The sequence below is a fragment of the Lolium rigidum genome, chromosome 6 (assembly GCF_022539505.1).
Source record: "Lolium rigidum isolate FL_2022 chromosome 6, APGP_CSIRO_Lrig_0.1, whole genome shotgun sequence".
Classification (NCBI taxonomy): Eukaryota; Viridiplantae; Streptophyta; class Magnoliopsida; order Poales; family Poaceae; genus Lolium; species Lolium rigidum.
In genome coordinates this window covers 165,510,354-165,523,772 of record NC_061513.1, presented here as the reverse complement: position 1 = coordinate 165,523,772, position 13,419 = coordinate 165,510,354, and the positions used below count along the sequence as shown (strand labels likewise).

Genomic DNA, 13,419 nt, shown 5'->3' with positions numbered 1-13,419 from the left:
GTGGAGCAAGTCTCATGAGACACGGTCATATAAAGTTAGCCCGGGCCGCTTCATCCCACCATCCCACAAGATGCAAAGTACACATAACAAGAGACAACAAAAGTATCAACGCCCACAAAACCATTATGTTCTACTCGTGCAACCAATCAATACATAGACATGGCTCTGATACCACTAATGGGATTCGTAGCATAGAAAATAAAAAAATTTCCTACCGCAGGAACGAATAACAAGCCAAGATCTAATCTAGTAGATGGTAGCAATGAGATGAAGATCATGAGACTAACCCTTGAAGATTCCAAAGCCTACGAGATTAGATCTCGTTGTTGATGTAGTCGATCACTTGCCGCTTTGAAAAGCGCGTAGAAGATCTTGACGGTGCCACAATCGGGCAGCACCTCCGCACTCGGTCACACGTTCGGTGTTGATGACGACGTCCTTCTCCCCGTTCCAGCGGGCAACGGATGTAGTAGATCCTCCTCGGAATCCCGCCAGCACGACGACGTGGTGACGGTGGTGGTGGAGATCTCCGGCAGTGCTTCGCCGTAAGCACTATGGGAGAAATAGGAGGAAGGAGGAGAGGGGCTAGGGTTTGGGCGCAGGGTGGTACTGCGACTTGGGGAGATAGGGCTGCGACTTGAGGTGCCCTTGGGGTGCCCCTTGGTCCCTTTAAATAGGTGTCCAAGCCCCTTGGGCCGTCCATAAACCTGCCCCCAAGTTTGACTGAGTTCCGACAGGTTTCCGGTTCCAAAAACCTACTCCTACTCGGACTCTTTTGCCAATTCCGAAATTGCATTAAGGAAAGACTTATTTTCCCTTAAGGCAACGTGGTTGCACCTATTATGGAACCCTCCGGACTTCCTTAGACATCCCGGGTCATCCCGGACACTTCCGGAACCTTCCATAATATTCCGGACTATTCTGGTCCTTCCAAAACCTTCTAGAAGCTCCGGTCAAAACATCGGACTTTTTCCCGAACCCCGGAAAATGACTCCCCATATATGAATCTTATTCTCCGGATCATTCCGAACCTCTTCGTGATGTCTTGGATCCCATCCGAGACTCCGACCAACATTCGAGCTCCATTCCATATTCCATATCTACTTAAAATGACGTCAAACCTTAAGTGTGTCACCCTACGGTTCGAGAACTATGCGGACATGATCGAGACTCTTCTCTGATCAATAACTAATAGCGGGACCTGGAGATCCATAATAGCTCCCACATATTCAACTATGACTTCGTGATCGAAAGAACCATTTACATAAAATAACAATTCCCATTGTCTCGCGATATTTTACTTATCCGAAGTTTGATCGTCGGTATCTCCATACCTGGTTCAACCTCGTTACCGATAAGTACTCTTTACTCGTACCGTGATATGATATCCCTTGTGAACCAGTCACATGCTTGCAAGCTAATTGAATGTCATTCCATCGAGAGGGCCCAGAGTATATCTATCCGTCATTAGGATGGACAAATCCCACTATTGATACAAGTGCCTCAACCCTATACTTTCCGAACACTTAATGCCACCTTTATAACAACCCATTTACGCAGTAGTGTTTGGTGTCATCAAAGCATCCATCCGGTGTATGTGATTAACATGATCTCATGATCGAAGGATTAAGTTACTATGCATATTAAAGCTTGAAGCATAAAGAACTAAATAACTTGATAATATGCTACGCTTACTATGGGTGTATGTCCATCACATCATTCACCTAATGATATGACCTTGTTATTAATAACATTCAATGTTCATGATCAGGAAACCATGATCATCTATTAATCGACAAGCTAGTTTAACAAGAGGCTTACTAGGGACTGCTTTATGTTTACAAAACACACAAGTATTAATGTTTCCGGTTAATACAATTATAGCATGGGATGTAAACATTTATCATGAACACTAAGATATAACAATAAACACTTTTATTATTGCCTCTTGGGCATATCTCCAACAGACATCACTGGAGCAGGAGTGGAAGCTGGCGGCCCGGGCCCGATATGGGCTTGCGGGCCCGATCTGGGTCTGACGGGCTGGGATGCTGTGATGGACGTCTCGCCTGGCGTGGGCGACGTCCGTGACTTGCTACCCCAGCTCAAGCCGGAGGAGCGGGAGTGGTGGCTGCAGTTTTTCGTGTCGGTGGGTGTGAAGGCCGCGGTGCCTCGCCGGGATGGAGTTGGAGATGGAGTCTTCACCTAGCCTTCAGCCATGCGGTGGGTGTTTCAGAATTCTACGGTTTTTGCGACTTCATCGACGAGGGGCTGCGACGGCGGTGCGAGGCCTCACGGACGGTATGCCCCAGTTCCGGGGGTTGGGGAGGCTTGCGATGATTCGGACGAAAGTCTAGCTGCTCAGTCGGGCCGGCGGCGACGGCGCCCCGCGGGTGTCGTTCCCCTCCTCGGAGGCGCCGCCGAGGAGTGTCGGAATCTCCCTAACCTGCTTGGAGCTGGTTGTTGTCTTCGAGCGAAAGTCTCGATTCGTGGATCGGCATGATGGCGACGCCATTGACGTCGTAACTCTGTTGGGAGCATCGGGCATGAAGACACGGCGTAGAGGTCTGTTGTTGCTTTCCTCCGGTGTTCGCGCGGTCCAAGGCTTTCTCTAGGGGCGCTATGCACGCCACTGCTGGCTTGTCCTAGTGGATGTCTTCTCGGGATCTTCCAAGTCCTGCCATCAATCTCCTTCTGATGGTGCGTCGACAAGGAGGTTCCTTTTGGAGCTGTCCTCTTCGGAGATGTCCAGCGTCGATCGAGACGCGGCTCTGTTCTTAGCTTAGGACAGGTTTTTTGCGGTGTGGTTGTTTGGTCTGTGGTGTCGTGTGTGGTGTTGGGTTACGCTTGCTGTTCGCAGCGAGTGGTACCGTTCTTGTATTCAAACCTCTACCTTCTATAAAAATTAGGCACGCTCTTGGCGTGTCCCCGCGAAAAGAAAGATGTGCCGGATGCAGACATCATCGTCACCGCCCACATTCGTTATCGACGCCCTCACTCCCCCTCTTATCCCATTCAAAAGAGCAAAGACGGTAATTCCGACGATCCAGCCCATGTGGGCACAACTTAACCAACCAGTCAACAGTCTCAACGTTAACCCTTGCCTTTATGTAAAAAAAAAAAAAACATTAACCCTTGCCACATACGCGATTTTTGGGCAACGAAAGATGAAACCGGAAACAGCGAATTGAGGGTGCTCATTTCGGAGATCGACATTATTTTGTTCTTCAGATTTTGCTCCACCGGAAACAGTGAATTTCCGTGGCTCCGTGCTCCTTTGTTTTTGCCGGTCGGTCAGCAACAGCAAGCAAGATGGGCGACCAGGATTTGAGTTCGAGTACGCTAAACCCCACAAGCACTGGAGCACATTCTTGTCGCGACTACTAGGCTCAGCTCAGCCGTTCTCCTGCCCGTCGTCTTGACGGCGCCGAGCCACCACCGGAGAACAAGCCCATGGGTTCACCGCCACCATTCCCTTCCGCACGTCGTCCCCAAGAAAGCCCCCAACCCACCGACCCCGATCCGCCGGAGCCAGCCCAATCAGATCACACCAAGCCGACCCCGCCGCCGCATCCAGGAAATGCCACTGCCACCGCGGCGTCCCCGGAAGCTTACGAATCACCGGCGCCGGCGCCGGAGCCGAAGGTCGGAACAGAGCGGCAGGAGGCCCGGCCGTCTTCGCTCTCCGCGCCACCTGCGCTCGAAGCCACGGAACCAGTGGGGCCCACCTCGCCTTTGCCGCCGCCAAAGGTCGAGGCTTGCCCCGAGGCACCGACCACGGAGGCGTCGCCATCCCCGTCGCCCCAAATATTGGCGCCCTCGGCGGCGGCCGGTACTCCACCGCCGTCGACGCCATCTAGTCCCCCAGGCGCCCTGTCGGATGCGGCCCCCGCTGATTCGGCAGCAATGGTGTCCAAGGATGCCGCTTGGCTACCTGCTGCGCTCGAATCGATGGATTCAAATCGGCCTACCGCGCCGACGCCGCCTAACCCACCACTGAAGAGTGGACAAGAGGGGTTCTTGCCGCAACAGCATCCGCGGCCACCTTGTCCTACCATGCTTCCGGGGTGTGAAAATTCAGAGCCCGCACAGCCCCCTTCTCCTCGCCGTCCCGCCCCGGCTGGCATTGCACACGCCTCGCCTCACACAGCTGAGGCCGATGCAATCGCAGTGACTTCGATAGAGCCTGGTGCGTCGTCAGCATGTAAGAGTGAGGCTGAGGAGTCATTTGAACTCCCAATGCCTATACCGCTTTCTTGGCCGGAAAAATTCGAATCTTCATGGCCGCCACTACCCTCTCCCAACCTGTCAGTCAAAACTACGCACTCATTCCCAAATGCATCCATGCTGGAGGAAGCATCGAATTCACTGACTGCATTGGAAGCTATGGATGCAAGGGTAAACACTGCACCTGGCCTACCACCATCATTTGGGTCATTGCAACAGCCACTGCTGAGACCACCTTCTGCCATCACACAAGCTGAGCCCTGCTCATCAGATATGCCACCTCCTGGGTCTGAGAGTTTGTCAAGGCTGCCGCCACCCAATGAGACCACATATACCTCGTCCCATTTGATTTCCACCAAGGCAGCGACAGTAAAAACTGAGGAAGCGGTTTTGTCGGTGCCAGCATTGGAGGCAATACATGTGGAGACACACGGTGCACGCAATTTGCTGCCACCACTGGAGAGCAAGGGGGAGGGGTTATTGAAACAGCCATTGTTGAGATCAACTACTCCAGTGACGCAGTCTGAAACTTGTTCACCGAAGATGGCACCTCACGGGTTTGAGAGTCTTAGATCGTCATGGCAACCACTATCTACTCCTCTGTGTGGGACTGCACATATCATGCAAGAAGCAGCTGCAGCGGAGCCTTTGGCCGTGAAGCTGGAGGAAGAGGCTGGGCCACGACCTGCATTGGAGGAAATGGATGTGGACATGCATGCTGTACATCCTCTCCTGGCACCCTTAGAGAGTGGAATGGAGGGGTCACTGCAAGAGGAACATCCTAGACCCCCTTCTCCCATTGTGGAAGATGTGCCCTGTTCGCCAGATATGGCACCTCCGGGGTTTGAGGATTTTAAGTCACCACAGCTACTGCTACCGTCTCCACTCTTGGCACAGACTGCATACACCTGGAACGATTCAGCCACCAGTGAAGCTGAACAAGTATCACAGGAAGCTGCTCAGCCATCGCCTGCACCGGAAGCAATGGATGTGAACATGGAGATATCATTGGAGAGTGGAGCATTGCCACAACAACTGCACGAGCTGCCAACTCCTGAGGAGAAGAGTACTGCTTGTTCACTCGAGATGGTGACTTCAGGGCATGAGAACTTGCAGCTTTTGCCATTGCCTCCTCTTCTTCCGGAAATTCAGACGCCTAAGGTCTTGGCTGATATGGCTGCCACTGAGTCAGTTATAGAGGCATTGGATCAAGTGCATCATCTAGTGCCTCTGCTGGGGGCAATTGAAGAGGGCACATCACTCATTCTGTCACCACCGTTGGAGAGTGGTTCTGAGGGGTTGTTGCCACATCTAGAGCCACAGGTGAATTCTTTTAAGACGCATGCTGTGGACACCAAGCCAGATGTACCTGCCACAAATTATATGGATTTGAAGTCAGAAGAAACAACTCAGCCGCTGCCTGCAGTGCAGGCAATGGATACAAACATGGACCGTTCAACTACAGAGCTCCTGCTATCAGGGAATGGAGCAGAGGGGACATCGCCCCAGCGACAGCATCAGCCATCTTCACCAAGTATGCAGGCTGCACCCTGTTCATTGGGCGACTTGGAACTTCTGCCACCACCACCGCCTCCTTTCCTCAGCAAAGGTTACTAATGTTCCATCTATTTGCTGCATTGCATATATATATATATATATATATATATATATATATATATATATATATATATATTACAAAGTTACTATTGTTTGTGCTAGTAATTATTTGCCGTCAATGGAGTTCATGACACAGTTTCCTGTCTATTGATGAATAATGTTGGGATCACATGCCCATCTTAGATGCAAACACAAAGTTGCTGTACTTGTTTGTGCAGAAATGTAGCTTGTTCAGGTATTTGTCAGGCAATTGGATGTCCTCGCCAGTTTTATGGCGATCTTAATTTCTCACCAGAATCTAGCATGGTACTGATGGAGGACTTATGTAGCCGATAGTATTAACAACTGGACCGTTATAAGTATCACGTCAAAGTACTAAGAATCTAGGACACTGTAACAAGAAGCAATATTTTACTTTCTAGAGTTTTCTTATGCATCATTTCCCTGGAAGGCGCTTTGTGGCATCACATCACACTGTGGAATTATTTTGTTCTACTTTCTCATAGTCATGAACTGTGCACGTACATGGGCTAGCAAATACAAATTGAACGGACTATAGGAGACAATTAGCATAAATACTGTAATGTTCACCAACTATGTTATTTGCTAGCTAATTGCTTTAGCACTGTGCTATAAGTAAATGTTCACCCAGCAATGATTTGTGGAGGCAATTATTACTTAACTGCACGCTCAAACTATACATCTGACTGAACAAGGTGAACGATGAAGAGCTGGTGAGGCAGCATGCATGCATAAAGCTCCTAAGACTTTAGGATCACTGGTCGATGTACATATTGATGTTGTCCATGAGAATTCTCTTTACGCTGTTTAGAACAAGACAATAGACGACCCTGGAATCCGCGGGCAGTGTTATCAAACCTGGCCTAGGAATATGCGGGCAGTGTTATCAGACCTTGACTAGTTATTGGATATGAGTGCGGCCACATTTAAGATATCAGTGGCATAACACATGAATATGAAGTCTATTAACTCATATGTATTTGAAATGTGACATGGTTGTAGATTTTGGTTACTTTTTTTTCTAACAAATGTCCAATTTTTTTTTTTGGGTAACAAATGGTCAATATATTAACTTTGTACAGAAATGGGTCAAATGGTATGTGGAAGCTGCCGTGAACTTATTGCTTATCCTAGAGGGGCTGTTCATGTACAGTGTGCTGGCTGTCGGACAATAAACCTTGTATTGGAAGGTACGTACTATTTCTGCTTTGTTCAACAGTTGTCTACTTTCCGTGTTTCCTTGTTATTCATTTTGTTCCTCTGATGTGACTTCTAGGGAGGTAAAACTCCAAAAGTTCCGTTTTCACTCGATTCTGTATTTACCACAAAATTCTTATCTGGTCGCTGAACATTATGTCATGTCTCTTTTTTCTGTATAATAGTTTTTAAGTTGCAACTTTACTCTTCTGTCCATCTATCATGGTTTAAAACTTTATGAGATGTCATTTATATTTATATCAACACTGGCCCACTTAACAGAAATTTGAGGATTCTGAACTTCTTACAACTCTACTAGGTTTTTATGGCTATCAGCTCAAATTTATGTCAATTTAAAACCTTTTGGAACATGGACACTCTTAATGATATAATCGTGGGGTTATATGTTCTCATTTTTATCCTCCCAAGTGTGTTGAAACATAACATCTTCATATGCTTCCCAACGGTACCTTACGTTATATTTGTCTACTAGCTTTTATGGCTACCAGCTCAAATTTATGTCAATTTAAAAGCTTTTGGAACATGGACACACTTAATGATATAATCGTGGGGTTATATGTTCCCATATTTATCCTCGCAAGTGTGTTGAAACATAACATCTTCATATGCTTCCCAACGGTACCTTACCTTATATTTCTGGTGCAGCCCATGAAGTTGGTAATGTACGCTGTGGACGATGTGAGATATTGTTGATGTATCCTTTGGGGGCTCCTGCTGTAAAATGTTCTTTGTGCTTTTTCGTCAGTGAGATTGGAGTAAGTGAACTTTGACTATGCACATAATTAACTTGGTACATAGGCTTTTTTTGTTGCAATATTTTCGAGCAAGAAAAGATTATATGCCACTGCAAAAAGTAGCAGCAATCTGCTATGCATCCAGCTTGTTTGATTTACACAATCCCTATGCATATGATTTGGGAAACGTGCTATATTACCTACGGGGCCCAGAACATATTAATTTCTGGGATGAACAAAATGCGTCATTACACTTACGACTCCATTTTACCAATAGAGGCATCACCATCCATTGAATAGGATCAGAAGCTGTGCTCCTTACGCAATCATATCAATTAATCAATCATGTCAAAACTTCACCCTGAAAACAGTTATGTCAACTTTAGTCTCTGTGTCATTGTGATTCATGTTCTGGCCATTACTCACGAAACTCTTGTAAACCTTTCCATGCCAGCTCCTGTAATAAACATGTCACCATCCCTTTTATTTATTTCTTTTCGAATAGGGGAACATGCCCTGGCCTCCGCATCGGAACGAGGCTCTACAGCAAACATGTTACCTACCCTGAAACCCAGCCAACATATGAAGCTTTTCTCTTCCCTGCTCTTCTTCTATAATATAATCACTCTGGTTTCTGATAGGTCTGGAGCTTTAGAGATTGTCTTCTTTGGTAGCTTCAATTTTGACCGTCTCTGATCATTTTTATGTTCACGCTTTCCTGTTGGTGGTAGGAGTACAGCAATGCCACACTGAATCTATTCCAATTTCTTTGTTTCAGGAGCGGAATGTTCGGCCTCGGATATCAGTCCAGCAGGCTGCGCCGCCTCACCCACCAGAGCTGGTTAACCAGGGCTAGTAATCAATGTTGGTTCTCTATACCTGGTTGATTCCTGTAATACCAGAAATCCTGAAACGCAGTCTAAACAAGTAAAAGGAAAACTTGAAAATGCTGCTGTGGGTATTCTTGCAGTTTTTTGGCACGGGCATTTTGCTCGTGTGGGGGCGCGGCCTCGGGGCGGCGTGGTGGGTTGTGTTGTATGGTTTTCGGCTGGTTTTCCTTATAAACTATCCAAAATCTTTTCGACTTCATCAGACGAAGGTATTGCCGAGTCCAAAAAAAAAAAAAAGATGTACAAAGTTCAAATCCGGCATGTAGCTTGGGGATAAATATGAAAGCTGAAGATAGTGTCACCGAATCCAATCTGTGAAAAGATAGCGTTTTGTCATTTTCAGTCGCTTCATAACATGTGAAGGAATCATGCAAACTTTGCCTGAGATTCTTATCTTGAGCACTTATTTCTTGCCTGATTTTTATTTCTCCAAAAAGAGTTGGGTGCAGAATATAGGTAGTAATGGAGAGAAAAACCTACAAGGAGAGGCCTAAAAAAAGGTGAAAAAAGGCACTGTAGTATAGTTGGACGTACATTACATAAAACTGTGTGCCCTCTTAATTGATTTATGGAAAAAAAATATGACCATTTGTGAACATAACCTGTTGTTTTTTGTACAAAATACAAATCAATAGCTATTTTTAATGCAGGTGCACATAATATTTGAAGTTTGAAACACAGAATCAGCTCAGAAACAGCGTCAAACGAGTTCTAAATATTCCGATTGGTGTTTTTTGAAACAATTAAAGGCATGGCTGGTAGTTTTTTTGATAAACTTTTGAATTCTGGTAATTTTTTGTAGTCTCTGCCGCAATTGTGGTACTATTTTGCAATTTTCTCTGCTTCAGGAGACAACCAAAACTATTTTGAAAACATCGACATTTCAACTTTGTCAGTGTACATGATTTTCCATAAATCTTACACACACACACACACTAACATTAGGACATCAATAGGGATGGATTTCTAGTCGCTTAGCTTCATCATAATTTTGCATGTAATTGTACTCTTTGGTTTGCATGACTTCTAAAACGTAGGCATAAAGAAACATGGATTGAGTTGTCATGTAGTGTAAATTTCTACAGGATTTCAGAACACATGAGTTTCGTAAAGGGTGTCTTTGGATGATGTGCATAAAACAAACACGGGAATTTTGCACGAATGAGGAGAGAGGCTAGAGAAAGATAGAATGTGTAGTGCATCGGACTTCTCGAAGAAAAAATCAAATGAGGTTTGACCTCATATTGGGATTCCAATAAAATGGAAGGCATACCAATGGATTCCATAGGAATTGAGTGGCCTCTAAATCCTTTGATCCAATTATCCAAAGGCCTTCCATGAGAAAAATTTGAATGACTTAAAAAGTTAGAATCCTCCAAAATGCTTATGAATTTCCGCCAATCCAAAGAGGCCGTGGAGGCCCAGTCAATCTAAAGACGGCTAAGCTCCTCGTCGTGAGGCCGGGAAAACTCGACTAGCTAGGCTCTCCCATGGAGTCCGGCGGCGGCGCGCGCGTCCGCCGGCAGCTCCAGGCCGTGGGACGTGTCGCCGCGTACGTCGGGGGCGGCTTCCTCGTCCTGTCCGCAGCATCCACGGCCGCCGTCCGCTCGCTCCGCTTCCTCTCTGATGCCAACCAGGTAACAACCCCCAAGGCCCCAACCCATCCAAATCCCAAAGCACCTTGTTCTGACTAATCTGTGCCGTTACCAGCGGAAATTCGCGACGCCGTGTGGTTCATGCGAGGGGAAGGGAACCTACGCGTGCAGGCTCTGCAGGGGCGGCTCCACGGTGGAGTGGTCTCCGCTCTTCGACCCGGTGTTCATCAACCCGTGCCTCTGCCCTACCTGTGACGGAACCAGGTTGGCCTTCTTCTTCTACAAAACATTTCCTGATCTTGGTTGCTGCTGTCTGCTACTGGATATACTGCAACCGTGTTTTGCCATTGATGTTCCTTACTTGATTTGCTTATGCTTTCAGAGTACAGCGCTGCTTGAACTGCCTGGGTAAATGCTATGCATGAAGAAGCCATGTGTAGCAACTGCCATTTCTTACCGATGGGTTTTATTGTTCGAGGAAACTTAGCTGGTGAGCATTTCGCATGATCATTTTAAGTTGTTGATAAAGTTAAGGTCAAGTGTTGCCACGGAGCCGTTGTATTTTAGTGCTGGGATGTAATTGATTGGTGAATAAATTGCATGGTTTGTGTCTTGTAGTGAAAAAGAATTTCTGGTTAATCCAAAACGGAATATCAAGGTGTGAACTGAAGTGACTTATTTTCTTTAATCCCTATTTTTAGGTAAAAAGGGTATAGAACTGAACTTTTTCTCAATGTGTATGAGCACGCATCTCAGCTAGACCTCGCTTTAAGAACAGTCAGGTGGTTGTTTTCAGTATCAACTTAATTTACAACCTGATTATATACATGTTATTTTGGGAGAAAATTGTAGCTCAACAAAGGAGAATACTGCACTCCAGTGTTGTAAAATTGTAAGTGGTGACTTCAATAGTTTGTTAGAAAAAGAATTTCCTCCTTTGGCTATTTTGGGACCCATGGTCCATATCCTGTGGGCTGTGTGGCTCTGAGGGCACATGTGGCCATTCTCTCTCCGTCTGAAATTCTGAATCGAGATTTTATCTGGTTGATGACATCAAACGATAGTGCACTGACGGCTGGTAATTCCCATTCTTAGAATTTTGTTGAACGTGTATGTGGTGGAGCCAATCTTGCTTGTTAAGTCTTATTCTTATGTGAATCCTTGAGGACCCTGTGTCTGAAATATAGACTGCGACATGATGAAGGAGAGTAAATTATGCTGCAGTTTCTCAACAACTGATGATAGTGTGACGCAGTATTGGCTGTGGTATAGTTGTTCTTCAAACAAAGTTACCAGTGAAATATAAACATAAAACATTTTGGATGAAGCATGCAGAACAGCATACAGTTGTTTAAAGCATATCATACTCTTTTAGGAAATAAGCATCTGTTAATATGCTGCCCTATTACTGTATTTTCATCTGATATCTGTATGTGGCATATTTTCATCACAATCATGAGAAGAGCTGCAACAACTATGTATCACCGCCAATAGGAGTATTTTTTTTTTTTTTGCCTGTGTTATGCAACTGTCTAGGTTTGTATTGAGCATTGTTGACTCGTGTTTCTCTTCATGCCTGATGTCAGTTGGCATTGTTCCACTCTTCTTTCTGAATATGCAAAAAATGAATCGTGTGAAGGGCAACTGTTATGTGCACCCTGACACAATTTTCAATTATTTGCATTATTCAATCTTGAAAACTCATTGCTTGCTCTTGCATTGTGACTACCTTGCCCAACATTTTGTGTGACATCTGTAAGTTGGCCTGAAAGGCTGAACTGTATACAATGTATTCTGCAGTTAACCTTAATGTTAACTGGATACCGGTACATACAGACAAGAATTCCCCGTCAGCTATTCCTGTACCTTCCCAAATGCGTGTACATTTCAGTATCTTCACCAAAGTGTCATGTTGTCTGTTAAAAATGGACTCTGTTGTTTAAATATGCAAAAGCCTGATCTGAACTGGAGAGGCAGCAGTTACAGATACCTCCTCAGCTTCTTTATCATCTACTTGCTCCATCTATGGCAGGAACGGTGCCACTAGCCCACTACTAGCCATGCTGCTAACACCTGTGAATGCTATTGTCAGTTTGTTATATTTCTCTGCGGTCAATGGATCCTCCAAGTGCTCCGTTGCGGCTAGAGCAAAATGTTCATACATGCTAATCTTCATGCCTGACATCTGAGTTGCATTGTTTACACCTTATTTTCGGAGCTGCAAAACTATGCTCTGCATCCCTTTGCATAAAAGTCATAAAAGGACGTGTCACACCATTGTGAACACTCATTTCTAATCCACACAGTTCCCCCATTACCCAGTCTGAAAAGAGTTTAGTCAAGCATGTCACTATGAATTTGTATAATGCAATTAGGCAGTCAACCTGACCAAATGGTTTTGCCCATGTTCGCTATGTTAAATATGCACACCTCATCTGAAGGGAAAAGGCGTCACGTGTGGTTCGCAGTTGCAGGAAGTTCCTCCTCTCTTGTTTATCACCTACTTGCCCTGTGAAGCTTATAATATTGGCAGCAGGTTCGTTGCAGAATCTGGTAGGAGCATTGTTATTGGTAGGTAAGGTTAGCTCTTGATAGAAATTGCAGCAGGGGACAAGTGCTCCTGCCTCATCTAGGGGCCAAAGCTCCTGTCGCCCCAAGGGAGAAAGGGACTGGGAAGTCTGACTGTCTAAGCCTCTCACCATCAAGTTCACAAAGCAAGAGACGATTACCCTAGGATGAGAATAAGTTTTGTGGTCTCAAGTCGTATCTTTATTCTGCTGCTCCTTTCATGGCGTCACGTCGCCGGCCATATCTTTAGCTAGTGGTGCTGGTTTTATCGCTTTGATTAATTTCCAGGGGTGCCTTTCAGGAGGCATATTTGCATCTTTCTAACCTGGATGGTGCTCTTGGATACGGAACAAAACGTCTACACTCGACATGGATCCACGAGATGAAGATCGGCGCCGCTGGGTCTCGACGCTGAAAGGAGAAAAGTGAGAATTGGCTGATGTGAGAAGTGAGTGAAGCTCCGTTTGTGGCTTTATATAGCGGGGTGAAAGCATGTTCCATGAGTGAAGCTCCGTTTGGCATCGTGATGGCTTATGATACTACACATTT

General features: G+C 45.8%; 2 protein-coding genes across 2 annotated transcripts; both read left to right on the top strand.

Annotated features, from left to right (window-relative positions):
- Positions 1 to 2,056: 2,056 nt before the first annotated feature.
- LOC124663512 (flocculation protein FLO11-like) lies at positions 2,057 to 8,854 on the top strand. The gene is made up of 6 exons (XM_047201207.1): positions 2,057 to 2,167; positions 3,388 to 3,918; positions 3,991 to 5,836; positions 6,948 to 7,055; positions 7,729 to 7,838; positions 8,596 to 8,854. The coding sequence occupies exons 1-6, from the start codon at positions 2,057 to 2,059 to the stop codon at positions 8,671 to 8,673; spliced, it is 2,784 nt and encodes a 927-aa protein (XP_047057163.1). The 3' UTR covers positions 8,674 to 8,854.
- Positions 8,855 to 10,067: 1,213 nt separating this feature from the next.
- On the top strand, positions 10,068 to 11,025 carry LOC124665838. The gene is made up of 3 exons (XM_047203207.1): positions 10,068 to 10,344; positions 10,418 to 10,566; positions 10,685 to 11,025. Exons 1-3 carry the CDS (start codon positions 10,198 to 10,200, stop codon positions 10,725 to 10,727), a joined length of 339 nt encoding a protein of 112 aa, XP_047059163.1. The 5' UTR covers positions 10,068 to 10,197; the 3' UTR covers positions 10,728 to 11,025.
- Positions 11,026 to 13,419: the final 2,394 nt, after the last annotated feature.